General features: G+C 45.4%; 1 protein-coding gene across 2 annotated transcripts; it reads right to left on the reverse strand.

The window, feature by feature from the left end:
* Positions 1-5464: 5464 nt before the first annotated feature.
* On the reverse strand, positions 5465-19935 carry ZNF180 (zinc finger protein 180). Of its 2 annotated transcripts, none has more exons than XM_047710576.1 (5): positions 19697-19935; positions 17287-17370; positions 11236-11310; positions 8842-8968; positions 5465-7582 (listed from the first exon to the last, which is right to left on the reverse strand). In XM_047710576.1, exons 2-5 carry the CDS (start codon positions 17335-17337, stop codon positions 5841-5843), a joined length of 1995 nt encoding a protein of 664 aa, XP_047566532.1. In that variant the 5' UTR covers positions 17338-17370; positions 19697-19935; the 3' UTR covers positions 5465-5840. The 2 variants fall into 2 exon arrangements, with proteins under 2 accessions (XP_047566532.1, XP_047566531.1); XM_047710575.1 differs by having other exon boundaries at positions 17287-17375.
* Positions 19936-20004: the final 69 nt, after the last annotated feature.

Raw genomic sequence — 20004 nt, forward strand, 5'->3', positions numbered from 1 at the left:
TCCTTTAAAGCTAAAAACTTCAGTTTTCCTTTTATTAAAAAAAAAAGTACAACTGGACTCGATACAGGAATAACAGCAAACAGTAACCCCCACACAGCAGTCATCCCCCTCTTCCCATTTAGGCAGAGAAGCCGTAATTGAGCACTGAGACACAGGTAGAAGCCATGCCACACGGGGAAGCTGTGGTGACTGGGTGTCCCATTTCTTGGGAACACATCTTAGAATTGGCTGTATTGTATACAGGTCTAGGTGATAAATGCTATCAGCAACACATAAAAATCTATCCACCAGATTACAAAAAGAGATTTCAACTCCCTCTTCCCCAGTGCAACATAAATACTAAAGCAGGGAGTACACACGTAGTATCAGTGATGGAATCCTGATACAATTAGTAGAGAAGAGTAACATCAGAGAATACTAATAAATGGCTTTGGTATTTCATCAAAAAATATCCTTTGGCTTTTCTATAGGTTTGGTTCTTTTTTAACCTAATCCCCGCTACCAAAATTTCAGCACATTCTACTTATGATCCTATCTATATTTTACTATTTTACTACAGTAGTAAATGATTTTACATTTTACATTGTATAGTGGGACAGGTGGGGATTACACTTAAGATGAGCACTGAAATGAATAATGTATAGAATTGTCTGATCAATACACTGCACACCTGAAACTAATGTAACATTGAATGTCAACTATACTTCAGTTTTATAATAACCAAATCAGGCTACTGGCATGTCCTGAAAGTTTTTCCAAGGTATAGAAAAATCAGATACTTACACCCATAGAGAGTTCCAGCTTGCCATAAAATGTCCTGTAGGAGTAGCATGGTCCTTGTGGGTTCAGAAAGCAAGTCATGGTGGAGGAAAATGTGGACAAGCCAAAGAGAAAACAAGAGGAAGAGTTTACGGTCAGAAGATTCAGGGAGCTGTCTAATCTGTAATGAACTGAAGGCAGAGGTATCAACCATCCACAACTGAACAAACACTGTCAGAAAATGAACTCGTAGAACCTGGGCAAGGAAAAGGAACAGTAGCCAAGCAAATACCCAAATTTCAAGATCTTGATCCAACACCTAAATTCAAGGAATGCTCCCTGAAGAACTGGGGAAGTGATCATGAAGACTGTCATAACCACAGAACGAAGATTCATTCAATAGAACATAAAAGCTGTTGATGTTTGGGGCGCCTGGGTGGCTCAGTGGGTTAAGCCGCTGCCTTCAGCTCAGGTCATGATCTCGGGGTCCTGGGATCGAGCCCCTCATCGGGCTCTCTGCTCAGCGGGGAGCCTGCTTCCTCCTCTCTCTCTGCCTGCCTCTCTGCCTGCTTGTGATCTCTGTCTGTCAAATAAATAAATAAAATCTTAAAAAAAAAAAAAAGCTGTTGATGTTTAAGAGTTTAAAAGTTTAAACTTTTTGATGTTTAGAGGTTAAAGAGCCCAGACAGGCAATATTAGTTCAGAAAGGTTTATCGATCACTAACCTAGTTCCACGTAAATACCATCCTCAGTGGACCACAAGTCAATGCTCCATTGGGTATAAGACAGAAAACCCAACTTTACTGTTTTTGACATGAACATCCACTTGGCAGATCCCAAAATTGACAGTTTAAATGGAATACTGTTTTTTACAGCAAAATCTATAAAATTCATTGAGTTATACCTCAAGTTAATCCGAATAAGGATTAAATTATCCTAAGCAGTAAAAACTGTCACCCACTTGTTCCTAGTTTTACAAAAACAGTTCTAGAGAGCTTTTGAATATCTACTTGCAACAACCAAAGTTACTTATTAGCTTGCTAACTTGACCTGGTTTTATGCTCTCTCCCCCTTTTTCATGCCCAGCATCTGAACCCTCTTTTTTTTTAACCCTCTTTTTACATGACAAATTTTTCACTAGAAAACAAATGGACATCACCCAGAGATCCCAGACTTGGAAGTGAATGTGATGATCGGAAGCTCTGGGTTATCCTTACATGGGGAAGTCAGCGAGCACTTTTTTTATTTTAAAAGCGATAGCTGTATTATGTTACATAGGAGGTTCTATATACATATTTAAATCAAAGTATAGAAGGTGAAGAAAATGGTGACTTATGGGTTAGGCAGAAGAGAGGGCTATACTGGAAACCTTCTTTGCTGCTGCTTTGCAAATGAATAAAATTCTACGAATGACGAATTCTCTACCTAATTAGCATGAGTGGAAGGTCAAGCCCACCTATCACTACAGACTCCAGGAAATACAAAGGTTAGTACCTCTGATGTCTCAAATGTCCGCACAGCCTGAGTGTCACCAGACCTAGGCACTTGCCTCAGACTTGGAATCAAAAGAAATCAGTGTAGAGATAGATTAATTAAGAAACTTTGGGAATGTTAAGGAATTCTCATAGGCACTGCAGCATAATTCTGGCAATCATTTCTGTCTATAAATCCCTGAACATGATCTTACTGCTTCTTGCCAATCCTTGGACCCACCTAATGTCCTTTCAATAAACTCCTTTTTCCAACTCAGTTGGCTAGCATTGGCTCACAGGCTTCCCAATCAAGAACCCAGGTTGCTACAATTTGTAAAGAGTAATGTGCTATTTATGGATGTGATCCGTTCTGCAGTGAAACTGTCTGGGTGCAGGTTTTGTCAACCAACTGGAAAAATACTGATTTTCCAAGCTAACGTTCTAAAGGCATTGGCAATTTAACCGGTCTTGTCAAGTATGGTAAGACACACAGAACGGATGCACAAATCCAAATGATATTTCGATTCCTTGAGCACAAAATCCAAATGAAATTTAAGAATACAAAGGTGTATCTGAACATAGTATTTCAAAATCTGGATCTCCCCTCTCCTAGCTGAAATCTCTCTAAATATAAAACACATTTATCTTTCCAAGCCTAGAAGTAAGCTGAAACATCAAACCACAGAATCAGGTGGGAAGGGTGCGAAAGCAGTAAAGGCTGATCAGGAGTGTGAGAAGACATGAAACAACTAGAGTTAACATTGCTATTTGTTATGTCTGAAGGTTGCTCAAGAGTAAATCTTAAGGGTTCTCATCAGCAGGGAAAACAAAAAACCCTATGATTGGGGCACCTGGGTGGCTCAGTGGGTTAAAGCCTCTGCCTTCAGCTCAGGTCATGATTCCAGGGTCCTGGGATCAAGCCCCAGCATGGGGCTCTCTGCCTGCCTCTCTGCCTTGTAATGTGTCTGTCAAATAAATAATCTTTTTTAAAAAACCACCCATGATTCTGTATCTCTACGAGTTGATGAATGTTAACTGTGATAATCATTTCACAATATATGTAAATCAAATCATGCTGTATACCCAAAACTTACACAGTGCTGAATGTCAATTATAACCCAGGAACACTGGGGTAAATGAAACATTCGTTCTAGGAGAGTATTTCCTAACACCTGTAATTAAAAACATTTTGGTCACTTTTCATTTATTTCTAATTTTACTGGGGTATGGCGAAAGAAATTTGGCTTGTAAAACCTCTATAAATTCTTCTATGGCCAAGAACAGCTTTAGTTTTGTGAATTTTACAGACAAAAAGTTTTATGTAAGGGACACGGATATATGTGTATATATACACATACATATGCCATATATAGGTCATTAAAATCAAACTACTGATTCTCCTTTTTAACCTTAAATTTTAGGTTCAGAAGTTTAATTATGTATTTTTGGCATGTGACCTAAACTTATTATTGATACAGGAATTTTTGGTGGATTATCTTTAAATTAAAAGAATATTTTTCCTATAAGGGAAATTACTGAGCAAATAATATAAATTCACATTTTTGTTTATCAGTTGACTCTGTCTTTTATCAATATACTTGGCAATCCTTAATCCCCACTCGAAAACTGATATAATACTCACAACTTAGTGCACACAAATGACTCACATATTCAAGCTGGCCAGAAACACACACACATGCACACTTACACACATATTTCAAAAATCTTGCAGTTTAAAAAATTTCACTTTCAATGAAATATTTTCAATGTTTACCGAAGAGATTACTTTGCAATGAATCACTTCCCAAACTTGAAATATTCAGAGCCCTCATCCTTCACCCAGTTGGCTTTATACTCATTTGTACAATCATGGCTTCTTGCTCAAAGTAAGATTCAACATGCCTGATGAGAATCATCCTAGCTTGTACTGGTTTTATCTCTAATTTGGGGGGAAAGGAACCTCTTCAGGTCTGGTTGCTAAATTTGGACTTTTTACCATTTTATGTCTTCCCCAGAAGGGAACACATGCAGAACCCCTGCTGTTCCTCTACCCGCGCATTCATCAACCGACTAAAGAGCTCTCAGGCTGTGTGTGGAGCCAGCTGTCAGCCTCCAACAACTGTTCCTGAGAAATTTAATCACTGCCATGTGTGTTGTACTCTGGTTTAAACCTCAAAGAGGTGGCTCTGCTTAGGGTCATCTCATGGGGACAGAATTTTACAGAGGGCGACCACTATTGGAGGTCACTTTCAATTTCTCATTCTTCCTCCAGAGAATTCATCTCAGTTTTCTGGTCTCCCATTTCAACTCTCAGCTTACTTTTTACTAAACCTCTAGGATCAGAGGTTTCAGGCCCATGATAATCCATAGGATTAAAATATATGATTTAGGCGATGCGAACCACATCTTAGAAACCAACAAAGAGCTACAAAATCTTACCTAAAATCATTCTTGCAAGCTCAATTTAGGCGAGGAGCACTTAGCATGACAGTGCTCTCTCACTCAGAAGACTCAGACATCAGGAAATATATCCCAGAGGAAAAAAACCCCACAAGACTACATGGGGGAAACCCTTAAAAAGAGAGCTCCTTTATACCGCTTTGGAAATATAAAAATAAGCCCTTTACACAACCTGCAAATTCTCAATCCCTCATATAGAACCCCTTCTGATCTAAATTTCCAGTTCCCCCTTGCCAGGGGAATATTTTCAATGAGGAAAATCCCTGGGTATCCAAGTCCTAAGGAGTGACCTGCTCAAGCTAATCCAAATGGAAATCTCAGAACAACGAGAAATCTCTATCTAGCTACCTAGTCTTTCCTAAATGGTCAAAGATGGAAATCTTTGGTTTACTTTTTGTTTCTGACTCCTCATATTACTTACTACAGTAAAACAGCACACACACCAAAAGAGAAGAAAAACCAGGCATAAAGCTAAAAATCAAAATGATACACCTGGAAACCCTTTCGATTCTGATCCATACACAAGTACCACAATGGTTCTGGAAGTTACTGTTCTATACTCTTGGCCTGCATTTTTTCCCACTTCATTATCATAGCCATTTTCCTAATATTTATGAAATCTTCACATATAATAGAAAGTGCTGAATAAAACAGATTACAAAGTAGCTACTGGGGAAATCATGTCATAAAATGGTACTGAAATACTATTTTCCAGCCTAGGTTCCAATACCTATACCAATTTCCCAATCTTCTCAACAACAAGCTCACCAGTGTTTGCATTCTCATTTACTCTTTATTGTTAAAGAGTTCTACCTCACTCACAATCACCCCAAGTATGTTGCCCATTTAATGATAATTTCCTCAGATCAGAGTGCTTTCTTCCAGGAAAAGTGCCAATATTTATTACTTATGTGGCGATGTGTCTTAAAGGCCAAGTTTGATCTTTTTAATATAAAATGTTAAGTAAAATATGTGATTGTTTTTCTTTCTTCACCAAACTTCCAGATCTACAATAACAGAAGGCTGATATTTGAAAGGAAGAAAAGAGAAAAAAAAAAAAAAAAAAAAGAAAGAAAGAAAGAAAGAAGGAAGGAGAAAGAAGAAAAAGGAAAAAAAAAAAAAGAATGCGCTGGCTGAAAGGCTTCCAAACTAGTTACATTCGTAGGGTTTCTCCTCAGTATGAGTTGCCTGATGCCTAATAAGTTTAGAACTATTAATGAAAGCTTTCCCACACTGATTACATGTAAAGGGCTTTTCTCCAGTATGAGTTCTTTGATGTACAATAAGTCGAGCACTCAAGCTGAATGTTTTCCCACACTGATTACATTCATAGGGTTTCTCTCCAGTATGAGTTCTTTGATGTTGAGTAAGGCATGAACTCTGCCTGAAGGACTTCCCACACTGATTGCACTCGTAGGGCTTTTCTCCAGTGTGAGTTCTCTGATGTACAACAAGAACATAACTCTGGCTAAAGGACTTCCCACACTGGTTACATTCATAGGGCTTTTCTCCAGTATGAGTTCTCTGATGCATAACCAGGTGAGAACTGCGGTTGAAAGATTTCCCACACTCATTACATTCATAGGGTTTCTCGCCAGTATGAGTTCTTTGATGGGCAACAAGCTGAGAGCTCCAGCTGAAGGATTTTCCACACTGATTACATTCAAAGGGTTTTTCTCCTGTGTGAGTTCTCTGATGGGCAACGAGTTTGTAACTTTGACTAAAGGACTTCCCACACTGATTGCACTCATAGGGTTTCTCTCCCGTATGAATTCTTTGATGTGCAATAAGCTTATAGCTCTGGATAAATGATTTCCCACACTGGCTGCATTCATAGGGCTTCTCTCCCGTGTGAGTTCTTTGATGGGCAATAAGTTTGTAGCTCTGCCTGAATGACTTCCCACACTGATTGCATTCATAAGGCTTCTCTCCAGTATGAGTTCTCTGGTGCACCACAAGAACATAGCTCTGGCTAAAAGCTTTCCCACACTGATTACATCTGTAAGGTTTCTCTCCAGTATGAGTTCTCTGGTGAGAAACAAGGTGAGAGCTCCGGCTGAAGGACTTCCCACACTCGTTACATTCATAAGGTTTCTCCCCTGTATGAGTTCTCTGATGTGCAACAAGATGAGAGCTCCAGCTGAAGGATTTCCCACAGTGATTACATTCAAAGGGTTTCTCTTCAGAATGGTTTCTCAGGTTTTGAGCAAGGGATGAACTCTGGGAGGTTTTACCACAGTTATACGGACTCTCTTCAACAGCTATTCTATGTTGTTCATTATGGGTTATACTGTGGTTCAAAACTTGCCCACATTCCTTAAAATCTAAGGACCTTCCTCTTGCGTGTATTTTCTGATGTATATTTAGAGGTACATCATGGCTAAAAGATTGAATACTATCCCTAAATCCATAGGATTTATCTCCTGTTTGAGTTCTTGTAAACTGAATAAGGTGAATGTTCTGGTCAGGGTTTCCACATTCATTACTGTCACAGTGTTTCTCACTGTCATTAATCTTCTCATGAGTGTTTACAATAGAATTATAATTCAATTTTTTAACATGTGAGGCATGTTTATGAAAATGGCTTCTTATGGGTATCATCTGAGGTGAAAGAAAACTGGAATTCAGACCACTCTTCTCTTCAAGTTCGCTTTTATAGACCTTCTCATAAGTAATCGCTTTCCTGGAAGTAAATGCTATTTCCTTCAAAGGTCTCTCTTGTCTTTCCTGTTGCTTTTCCAAATGGTCCTTACAATCCTGAACTTCTTCGCACGAAGACAACCAAGGATCATCTCTTGTCAACCTTTCCAACTTCACTCCATGGGATGGTTCTTCATCAAAAATGTTCTGCTTTGAGGTTGATTCCCTTCTTCCAAGTACCATTGCCAAGTCTAGAAGAAAGCAAAATAAAACATCCTAGCCAAGAATGTTAGAGTTGGAATACTGGGGAAAAAGCTGACAAACAAATATATAAAATATATATGGATTTGTTTTCAGCTATGGACCTATAACCTGGATTAAGAAAACAGAAGGCTGGGATGAAGCAAGAGGCAGAGAAGTACCAGAGCCCAACAGTATAATATTAAAATGCAGTTTTTCTGAATAAAAAGACTTTAGATGCCAAATATCTCTACATTCCAAAATAAGATCACCTGTGCAGAATCTACAGAATAACAAAACAATTTTGCAAGTCTTAGCAAAGAAACCAGCCTCCTTTCTACCCTCTTTAGTGCTACATGCGTGCTCAGTGAAATAGAAAACAGTATCTACGTTTCTAGGAATTTCTGGAGGCACAGGTCAGTAAGACAATGGCAAACTACTTTGTGAACCAAGAGAAAGAATGAGGGCACTGGTATCCCAGGTTCCCTAAATGCCTTAGCGGCGATTAAGCCCAATGGATTCCTATGGTTCCAAGTGAGAGAGAATGGAGATTAGCTCAGAAGCAGAAGCCTGTGTGGCTACTAGGTCAAGCACAGAGAGTACACCTGGAAAAAGTGGCAATGTATGCAGTCCATAGGAGTGGGAGATGGAGAAATATGTAGCATGCCCTATGGGGATTCTTGAAATTAACCTTCAATACCTGTAATGATTCCTAAGTGTCTGTTTCTCACCTGGATATGTATGTTGGGAAATGTTTATACTCATCCCCTTGCTCCCACAAGGAGATGGCATCTAGTTTGAAAAGCTGATAGGGACCAATATAGAACTTAGGGTGTCTGGGCTGAGGACAAAAGAAAATCACGGCAGAATTTGGTCCCAGTCTTTGGTTTTTAGGAACTATGAGGACTGAACAAGCTCAAACCAAAGAAGCTGTACCTTTGCTACCCTACAAATTAAAATTAAATCTTCGGGGCACCTGGGTGGCTCACTGGGTTAAGCCTCTGCCTTCAGCTCAGGTCATGATCTCAGGGTCCTGGGATCGAACCTCGCATTGGGCTCTCTGCTCAGCAGGGAGCCTGCTTCTCCCTCTCTGCCTCTCTTTCAAATAAATAAATAAAATCTTTAAAAAAAATTAAATTAAATTAAATCTTCATTGGGGAATAAAAAGCACACACGTAATCTACGTGTGGTCAAAATTGTTCTGACCTCTGAACTGCATAACTCATAATCCACTGGAATCATTTCAATATAAAAACTCATTAATTCTTACCCCAAGAGACCAGGTCCCTGTGGTTCTCTAGGATCATATCTCTGTCCAGGATCCTCTGAGCAGGGTTCAAAGTGCTTTCTTCCTTCTGAGTGAAATCCACAGTCACAATTTTGAAGTTCACTCCTTCCTAAAACAGGACACACATTTCTGCTCAGCTGGGCATCATTTTCTTCCAATGTTCACAAAGAAGGAAAAGTTTGACAAACGAAGAAGGAAAAGTTGACAGCCTGGAAATTGTCCTGACTGTCCAAAGGATTCCAGTCAAGGTGTACAGGTAGCTTTTATGTAAGCCTCTGTGGGTTTTGGATGCTGGACCTGTTTATACCTAGTGATCCTGAACTGTGGTTCATGAATAGGACCAAGTCCCCGAATCCCACGGAACTCCACACAAAATGCGGCTGTGCATTCTATCATTAAGACTCACCACACATTCTGTTCATTTGTATAATGGTCATCTTTGTCACTAGGCTACAATCCATGAGGGCAGGGACAAGGTAGTGACCGTTTGTAACTGTAACTCAGGTGCCTAGCACAGTGTTGGTGTATAGTAGTTATGGAATATATACACTTGGCAAATGATTTCAAGGAGTAAATCCGGACTATCAACAGACTTCATAATACATCCAAATAATCTGATTTTTGGTCCAAATTCTGATGTAAGTCCTCTCTCTTACCTGAATCTCACTGGCTTATCACATACCCATCTGAAAAGTCCTGAAGTGGATACTGTTTTTTTCTCGACCTTTATCTCCACTTACTCTTATCCTTCTTCTCATCTGCCCCAAACTACCCACCCCTCAAAATTCCTTCCCCCTTCAACTGGGTCCTTGGGCCTTCTGCTTCTAAATAACGAAATCCTACAGCTTCAACACCATCACCAAATAGTCCCTGTATATTCCCGTGTTAATGGAAACCTACATTTCCCCCAATGGCCCCCTCCTTTGCAGGCACCATGGGCTCACAGTCACTAAGCATCAGAGTGGGAGGGTGTGTGTCCTTCCAGTGACACTGAAACTCATGCTACTTACCTTACTTCTTGACCTTTGTCCTACCAACCCTTAAACACTAAAACCCCCCTCCACTGGAAACACAGAATACCTCGGATTTGTTTTCTACTTCAAGAACTTGTATTGTCTCGTCTTGCACAGTCTCTAGCATCCATTTGTAGAGTTCTCTGACGGTAACGTAAAACTAACTGACTATTTAATTTCTTTAAAGATTTATTTATTTATCTCAGAGCGGAGGGGCAGAGGGAGAGGGAGACAAAATTTTAAGCAGACTCTGCTGAGTGCAAAATCCAACGCAGTGGCTGATCTCACGACCCTGAGATTGGGACCTAAGCCTAAGCCAAGAGTCAGATTCTTAGCTGACTGGCCCAACCAAGTGCCCCAAAACTAACTGACTTTAATGAGGCACTTTCTGTGTGCTTTCAGGCTGTGAGCTAAGCATGTTGCATGAACTATCATTTATTGAATTCTCACAAGGTCCCTGAGAGAAAATCCTCATAGCAGCACCATTTTTTTCAGATGAAAAGCTGGAAGAACAGAGAAATTAACACGTATGTCCGAAGTCAGGGGCTGGGAGGCAACGTCTACTTTGCCTAACGTGTGTTCTCAGTCACCGACGCCTAGTGCTGCCCAACTTCCAGCCCCTAGAATTGCTCCTCAGCACCCCGCTCTCAGGGTGAGACCCCAGATCTTGAAATCTCCATGAAGTACTCCACCTCCCAAGTCACGCAGACAGAACTCTCTCATTACAACACCCGATCGCTGTCCCTCACTCTTCTCATTCTTTGACAGTGTGGGGCCACCACTCAACTCAAGTATCTACAGTTAACCATCCACTAGTCTACATGCTTTTCCTTCCCATTTAATGACCCTTTTATCTTTTCCATCTTGACTATTCCGACTAGAGTAACTGGGTCATTCATTTTCATCTTTCTATTTGATCTATTCAAAAATCCTCTTTCAAACCGTACCTTGCCCTACGGGGCTTTCATGGAATGTTCCTGGCTACAAGAATGAATCTGAATGTCTGTCTATAGTCTACAAAATGTAGGTTCCAGAATGCTGCTGGGAAAGAAGACTCTTGAGAGGAGCACGACAGAGTACTATGGGTGGTAACTACCTCGGGATGGTCCATTCAGACTGACCGGCAATGCTGTTAACCTCCTGGATCTGCCTCGCTCTCATAATCCAATGGTACTGCTTTCAGCCTTCTCCACTTCCTCGCAGCTCTCACTCTCTTCAATCTTTAGCATGAGAATGGACCAATTTTTTGTAAAAGTTGTCCACTTGTACCCGTTTCCTCCCTTTCTGCTCACCCCCCAGCTCACTTCAACCAGGTCCCTGCCGCTAACTGGCCATGCACATTTCTCAGTGGAGGCTCACTCACCTGGGATGGAAGGGCCAGTGATCCGGCATCTTCTCTCTCGACCTTAACGATAATCTCTTGAGCAAGAGGAGAGTCCTGAGAAAGCAAAACAGATGAGAAAGAGGAAAATAACCAGGAAGCTAAGTCGTGGCTCAAAACTCCCACAGTGAGTAGGCCAGGATGTGAAAAACTACCTGTTTCAACATATCCCACCTACAAGACTTCTGCTCCCTCCCGATGGTACACTCATGCTAGTTCCCACTGGGCAGGAAGCCTGATGCGGGGCTCGATCTGAGGACCCTGCTGGTCACACAGACCCACCCTGGTACCACTTGGATGTGGAGCCCGATGTGGGGCTCGACCCTAGCACCCTGAGAACATGACCTGAGCTAAAGTCAACAGTCAGACCCTTAACAGACTGAGCCACCGTAGGTCCCAAGTATCTAAACATTTTTGTCTCTTTCATCAACGCAGAGATTAATGGTAACAATGTTTAGTTAAACCTGTTTAAGTCCACGAAGTTCACCAGAGACAGTCCAAGTGCTAAATGCCTGATCCAAACTCTGTCCCTTCCTGTTCCGCCGCTCAAAGTCTCATCATTTAGGCCACCTCTCCCAGAAAGCGTTCCCAGACAGCACAGTGTCTCATCTCGTCTTCCCTTAGGATTTCATAGCTGTTTTTATCGGAGCTTTACTGGAACAGTAAAATCACTCTCCTTCTTTTATTGCTTCCATTTCTACACCTCTCCTCTGGGTCATGAGATTGGTGCCGTAAAGAACTGTATATTTTTCACCTTTGTATTCTCAGTACTGAGTAGGAGCGTAATGTGCGTCATCTGAAATTGACGGGTTAGACATACGTGCAGGGCTTGGGGTACAGGAGAGGAATTTAAAGGTTTCATTTTTTCACTACTATTTATTTACTTTACAACTTTACTGGGGTACGCTTGACAAAAATTATCTGGGTGAGTGATGTGATGTTTTTTAACTGTGTGGACACTATGAAATGGGTACCAGTCGGGGTTTTGGTCGCAGCCCCCCAAGGCAGGCAGGGCCTTCCCCGGCCCAGCTACTTCCCGTGTGTAAGTCACTGACACCTCTCAGCTGATGTCCATCAGGCTGCTCACTGGGCTCATGGCCCGCATTTAGCACCAAGACTTGGGCTCCCCTGATTTCTCTTCCTGCTGGGGTTTTAACTGATATCCATCACGCCCAAACAAAGTACTTGTGCATCTTCTGACAATGATTAAAATTTACTAGAGGACATTCAGAGTGGAGAAGTGCACTAGGCAGCCTCCAAGACGGCCCCCAATGGCCCCCACCCTCCAGGAATTCACACCCTATGTAGTCCTTGCCCACACAGTACCAGTGGGTCTGTGTGACCAACAGATTACAGAAAAAGTGATGCTGGGACGCCTGGGGGGCTCAGTCTGTTAAGTGTCTGCCTTCGGCTCAGGTCATGATCTCAGGGTCCTTAGTTCAAGCCCCGCATCAGGCTCAGCAGGGAGCTTGCTTCTCCCTCTGCTCCTCCCCATCCCCACCCCTGCTCATGCGCTCTCTCCCTCATATAAATTAAATCTTAAAAAAAAAAGAAAAAGAAAAAGAAAAAGTGTTGCTGTGCCACTTCTGAGATCAGATGATAAAAGACACTGTGGCCTTCATCTTGGCTGTTTGCCATGAAGCGCTCTCTCTTCTCCCTCCTCTCTCTCAGGTCCTTCGCACGGGGAGAAAGCAGCTGCCGTGCTGTGCGCACCCCTGGGGAGAGGTCTGTGTGGTGTGGAACCGAGACCTCTCATGAACAGCCACGGGAATGAGCAGAAAAGGGGGTTCTCCTACCCATGAGCCTTCTGAAGAGAGCGGCTCAGGCCGACAATTTACCACAACCCTGTCAGAGATGCTGATCACCAGGAACATCCAGAGAAGCCGCTCCCGAGCTCCCAACCCCAAGAAACCACATGCGATCATAAATGCTGGTTGTTCTAAGCTGCTGAGTTTCGGGGTATGGAGCCAAAGATGATGAACACAAGAAGGAAGATGTTTCTGCTTTTCCTACGTAGCCTTGGAATATACAAGAAGTGAATGGATAAAGAACGTGGTCCAGATACACAATGGAATATTCCGGAGCCATCAGAAAGGATGGATACCCACCATTTGCATTGACATGGATGGGACTGGAGGGGATTGTGCTGAGTGAAGTAAGTCAAGCAGAGAAAGTCAATTATCATATAGTTTCACTTACTTGTGGAGCATAAGGGATAGCATGGAGGACATTAGGAGAAGGAAAGGAAAAGTGAAGGGGGGGAGGTCAGAGGGGGAGATGAACCATGAGAGACTGTGGACTCCGGGAATCAAACTGATGGTTTTGGGGGAGCAGGGTGGGGGGATGGGTGAGGCTGGTGGTGGGTATTAAGGAGGGCACGGATTGCAGGGAGCACTGGGTGTGGTGCATAAACAATGAATCATGGAACACTACATCAAAAACTAATGATGGGGCGCCTAGGTGGCTCAGCTGTTAAGCATCTGCCTTTGGCTCAGGTCATGATCCTGGGGTCCTGGGAGCAAGTCCCGCATCGGGCTCCCTGCTCAGCCTGCTTCTCCCTCTCCCACTTTCCCTTCTTATGTTCCCTCTCTTGCTGTGTCTCTCTCTGCCAAGTAAATAAATAAAATCTTAAAAAAAACAAACTAGTGATGAACTATATGGTGACTAACATCACATAATTAAAAAAAAAAAAAGCTGCACATTTCTGTCTGGGAGCACTAGGTCATCTTTCTCCCCAGCACCTCACATGGGGCCTTACACTGGCTAGGCCATCAATGAATACGTGACAAAAGTCAAAATTATAATGAACAGATCGCTAGTTCAGTTGTGTAACAGAGAAAAAATGGCAAATGGACCATGAAGGTTCCCAGAAAATACCTAAAGTCACTAGCTTAAAGCAGAATGCCAATGGTCACAATCAAAGCATGCTTTACTTACAGTTTTGACAAAGTGTGAACGTACTTATGTAAATTTAAATGCATAACTCCCTCTCAAACTCTTGCACACGTGTCCAGCCGACCCTTGAACACCACCAATTTGAATTGCACGGGTCCACTAATATATGGATATTTTTCCCCAATAAATACAGTACAGTAGTGTAAATGTATTTTTTCTTCTTTATGATTTTCCTAGTAACATTTGCTTTCTAGCTTACTTTATCATAAGAAAACAGCAGAAAACACGTGTAAGATACAAAATGTGTGGGGCGCCTGGGTGGCTCAGTCAGTTGGGCATCTGCCTTTGGCTCAGGTCGTGATCCTGGGGTCCTGGGACTGAGCCCCGTGGCGGGCTCTCTGCTCAGCGGGGGAGTCTGCTTCCCCCTCTCCCATTCCCCCACTCATGCTCTCTCCCTCTCTCTCAAATAAATAAAAAAATTTTTAAAACATACAAAATAGGCATTGTTGATGGCTTATGTTATCAGTAAGACTTCCGGTCAAAAGAATGCTCTTAGCAGTTAAGTTTTGGGGGAGTCAAAAGTTACACGTGTGGGGGGAGGGGGGTTGGGAGAAGGGGGCTGGGGTTATGGACATTGGGGAGGGTATGTGCTATGGTGAGTGCTGTGAAGTGTGTAAACCTGGCGATTCACAGACCTGTACCCCTGGGGATAAAAATATATCATCTGCTTATAAAAAATTAAATAAATAAGTAAATAAATAAAATTAAAAGAAAAAAAAGTTACACGTGGATTTTCAATCATACAGGGGGTCGGTTTCCCTAACCCCTGCCTTGTTCAAGGGTCAACTATACAGGGAATCATACACAAAACACTTGCAGTAGTGCTATTTGTGACAGCAAAACATGGAACCCTAAATATCTACTGAGTGTAAGCCCACAGATTCCATGGCCAGAGGTGGAAATATGGGCACCAGGCGCGCATACTGGTATGAGAATGTCACTGCACCCAGGCCCTGACAGTGGACAGAAATAGGATCATACATGTGTATGTCTACACACACAACACACAGCTCTACATATTTCTACACCTACATCTACTGAAAACCACGAGCCACATCGATACCTACAACCGACCACTAAAGTTCATTCCATTGTTCCTTGCCCCATCTGATTGTGAGAACCCTGGCTCCCAGGAGTCTCATGATGTCTACTCAGCTGACCATCGCCCCTGTGGGTCACTCCTCTCTCATCCCCACTGCCACTCCCTCTCCCACACAGATGCTCCTCAGCCCCCCTGGGCTTGGCCAAGAGGCCCTCCTCACCCTCCTCGGGCTCTGACTCTCCAGGCAGGTGGTCTCTTCTCACAGACTCGCTCTCATGCCGTCGGGACTTGGACTCCAGGTGGACGCCCTTGACCTCCGGCCTGGGCTGGGGCTGTCATAGCCCATCCTGGGCTACCCTCCTGCGTTGATAACCTCAACGTGCTTCGGTTGTGATGCACACCAGGAGGGGCCCCCGACCCCGACACAGTGCACATCTCACACCCCATGGGCCGCCCTTTGCACAGACTCACTGCACTTGGGCTGTCCCCTGTGGACGCCCTTCTCACCTGCTCTGGCCCTGTCACCCCAGAGCTGATCCCCCTCCCCCAGACGTCTCTCACCTCACCCCACCTGCGCTCTGACACCCGCTGCCACCTGCCTCACCGTGTTTGGTCACTGATGCCCCCACACAGGGACACCCTCCTCAGCCTACAGGAGGGAGCGCTCCCTCGCCTGCAGACCCCCACACAGCCGAGCCCCACCTAACGGCTTCAGGGTTGAACTATTTAGGAAGGAAGAGGTGAAATGCTAACTGAACATTTTTAAGAAGTTAAACGTCTTCAAAGAATATTTGTTGCAGGAAAGTGCTTTAATTGTTGATTTCTTAATCTTAAAATGTGCTGTACAGAAACAGAAAACGATAGATAAGTAAATGAAAACAAAGTCACTAGGGATGGAACTTGCACACAAGCTTTGTTAACCTCCTTATTTATATTCTTCTAACACATTTTCTTTCACTTTTTAAAAAGATTTTATTTATTTATTTGACATAGAGAGAGAGATCACAAGTAGGCAGGGAAACAGGCGGAAAGAGAGGAGGAGGCAGGCTCCCTGCCAAGCAGAGAGCCCGATGCGGGGCTCAATCCCAGGACCCCAAGATCACGACCCGAGCTGAAGGCAGAGGCTTAACCCACTGAGCCACCCAGGTGCCCCCTAACACATTTTCTATACACACACAAACTACATCCCTTTTAGAAAGAAAAAAAAAAAGATGACTGATCCCAGGGTCTAGCATCGAGTCCCACATTGGGCTCCTTGCTCAGCAGGGAGCCTGCTTCTCCCTCTCCCTCCACCGCTCCCCCTGCTTGTGCTCTCTCTGTCTCTCATTCTGACAAATAAATAAATAAAATCTTAAAAAAAAATTTTTTTTAAAGATGATCATTCCTGTCGGCACCTGGGTGGTGCAGTCAGTTAAGCATCTGACTCTTGGCTTCAGCCTGAGTCACACTTTCATGGTCATAAGATCAAGCCCCACATCAGGCTCCACACTTAGCACAGAGTCTGCTTGGGATTCTCTCTCTCCCTCTACCTCTCCCCCTGCTCACATGTGCTCTCTCTCTCCCTCTCTCTAAATAATCTTTCAAAAAAAAAAAAGGTGATTATTCTTAAACATCATTTACTGAACACAGATCCTACCTATCTTCGTACATCGGGAAATAAGCATTATCGCACCCATCAACGGTCAGAGCATCGCCCATTTCATGGTTTTCCCATGACTCTTTGACCCTCCTCCTGCAAGGCCCATTCTTGAACATTTTTTCCTGTTGCTCATTCCCAAGCGAAACTGGAAGCAGCTGGCCACAGGGCAATCAGAACTCGAAGGGCCTTTGATACAGGGTGCCAAATTCCTCCCCGGAAGAATTATCTGGGTTAAAATGGTGAGGAAATGCAGGGAGCCTCCGAAAATGTAGAGTGTATCAAGTCAGGGGAGACCAAAAGCCCCCAAAACACTGCAAAGAGAGCCAGGTCCGCTCCCAAGCCCAGAGTCGCCAGCTCTAAGCTCTGGGTGTCCTCAAGGAAGGGAAGTTCCACTCACCTGCGCACAGGTCTTCAGGGGCTCTGGGGGCTTCTCATCCTGCTCTTCCATGCTCTTCCAGGCACAGGCAGAGGCCTGAGGGTCCTGAGCTGTAAGGGCAGAAGCCCTGAGAAGAGCATCCTGGCGCCGGTCCACCATGGTGCCCCCCCAGCACCACCCCCCACCCAGGATTAGTCTCTGCTTCCAGGATGCATTCCCCATGGCAAGCGTGCATCTAGAGCTTTCTGCCTGAAAAGCTCTGCATGCACCTAGAGTCCCCCCGTCCCCGTCCCAGGCCAAGACTCTGCACCTGCAACCTAGTACCCCCACTACCATCACAGGGCTCTGGACCCCCTAACTGTAAGTCACGCCCAAACACAGCCTCTGCCCACCACCGAGGTCTGCAGCACATGTCAGTCCCTCCCTGCACCACCGGGTTCTGAGATCCTCACCGAGGACCATCTAGCATGCACTCCTCCCCCGGCCATGACCTGAATCTGCAACCCTAAACCAGCTCCCCTTCCTCGGGCAAGGAGCAGGGCTTCTGGGATGGACCACGCAGAATCACCCTCCCTGATTGAATACATGAAGCTGGTGACACAGCCCCACCCATCCCAGGATCCGACCCCTCCATTCACCTCGCCTGATGCTCTCGCAACCTGTCATGAATGGCCTCCCACTTCCAGCTCAAACAACCAAGCATATGCACGGAGCTGGGTCACACATAGGGGGGGCCTGGTGCCTCCATCATTCTGGGCTCCACTGGCCCCTACCAGAACAGCACCAGCAGGATCTCCAGTCCCAAACCCGCCTGAGCCTCCAACATGTAGCTCAGATCTAGTCCCTCCACCAACCTGGGTACCCTCAGGCATGAATCAGCAACAGAGCCGACATGGGCCTGGAAGCTTCCTGACACACCCCAGCATGTGCCACCCCTTCCTCGGCCCTAGATTTCTGGGTCTGAGACTAGAACAGCCCCTGGCAAATCCCAGCCCACACACCACATTACCAACCCCACTCCATCTCTCCCTCTTATCCACATCCCCTTATTCCCACCAGATTCTCACTCCAACAGTATAGCATGGGTTCACAATGCGGCTGTGTCCTGAACTTGCATACACACCATTTCCTCCACCAACACCCAAAGACCACTACTTGAGCCATACCTGCCCAGATTCCTGCCCAAATGTCCTTCTGGGCACCTGCGGCTTAGGGAGATCCTGTCTTCCCACCACCTTGGGTACCACCAGCATGTGATTAGAGCACCCTCTGCACAAAGACCCCAGCACCCTCTAATTCCCACCTACAGCCTCCTGTTCCCCGTCCAAATACCTGTGTGTGTGTGGACAGGAAGCAGCCCTAATACTCTGCAGCCCCAAATCTCTGGGAGTGGAGGTGCTCTCTCCACTCGCCTGAGCATCTCAGGCAGTACTAGGGGTCCTAGGACCACTCATGTCCCCCCATTCTGCCCCCTCCAGGTCCAAATCTGCGGCCCAGACTCTGTTCCCCTATCAACCCGGGCATTCTCATGCCTGCAAGCAGAGTAGCCCCTGAGCAAAGGCCCTGGGAATGCCTACTTCATGATCATGCTCCCAGCACCCTGCTTCCTTACCAAACAGCTGTTCATGTCAGGCAGCTGCTGCAGCTCCGTCCTTCCCGGACGCCAATTCTGCACCTCCAACCCAAAGTCTCCACCAAACTTGAATGCCCTACGGCTCTGCGTTACCCTACCTGGGTCCCAGGATTACCAGTCCACATCTCTGCTTCCCATTCGAATACTCCCCAGCACGTGCAGGGAGCGCTCTGACTAGAACGCGCCCCCTTGGCCCCGGTCCCTCCTTCAAACTAGGAGTCTGAAGCCCCTCAGCGATTCTCAGAAGGTTCGCTCAAGTAGCTCTGCCTCTTCTGGAACAAGAATCTGCAACTCAAACCTGGTCTCTTCACTACCCAGGGGGCCCGCTGGGTCCCCAAACCAATCACCCAGAATCTCAACTCCCACCTCATGCTTCCTACTCAAGCGTGTGCTCAAAATACAGGGAGAGCGGCAGAGCCCCTCTCCTCCAAATCTGCTATTGAGTACTCCATCCTCCCGGGCTTCAGTCCTCAGATCCTGCACTAAACCGGCCTGGCACTGGAGGAAGGGAAGGCGGGGTTCTCAGGATCTCCCCACATCCCCGCACATGGCCTGTCTTCACCAACCTAGGCATTCTCAGGCCTGGGACAAGGGCACTACCCGATCAAGAACTCGCGCATGCCCTCGGTCCCGAATCTGTAGCTGCACCCAAGTATCTCCACCTACTTCGTGGACCCGAGGTTAAAGCGCCGCCCGCGACAGTCCCACGTCGCCCACCCACACTCCCAACCCATGTTCCCGCCCACACCTTGCGCATGCGCGCACGGGACACCCAGCGCCACCCCGCCCCTCACCGACCTGGGCGTCCACCGGCTCGCGGCCCAAGCCGGGCCTGCCCCAGCTTCGGTGTCCCGCACGGCTCTGCGGCAGAACGAGGTCGGGTTAAGCAACCCCCCTGCGCCGATTCTGCACACGACAGACTCGGCTTAAGTTAGTTCGGCCCCCTCCCCTAGTCGGCATCCACAGAGCGGCTCGGCTGACGTCCGAGCCCAGGTGCGCGGCGACTGCAGCCGCCCGCACTCGGGACAATGGCTGCGTTTCTGGCCGAACCCGGAAGTGCGTTTGGGCTTGGCGATCCCGACTACAATTCCCAGAAGCCTCAGCGG

This window comes from Lutra lutra, chromosome 17 (genome assembly GCF_902655055.1).
Source record: "Lutra lutra chromosome 17, mLutLut1.2, whole genome shotgun sequence".
NCBI classification, from domain to species: domain Eukaryota; kingdom Metazoa; phylum Chordata; class Mammalia; order Carnivora; family Mustelidae; genus Lutra; species Lutra lutra.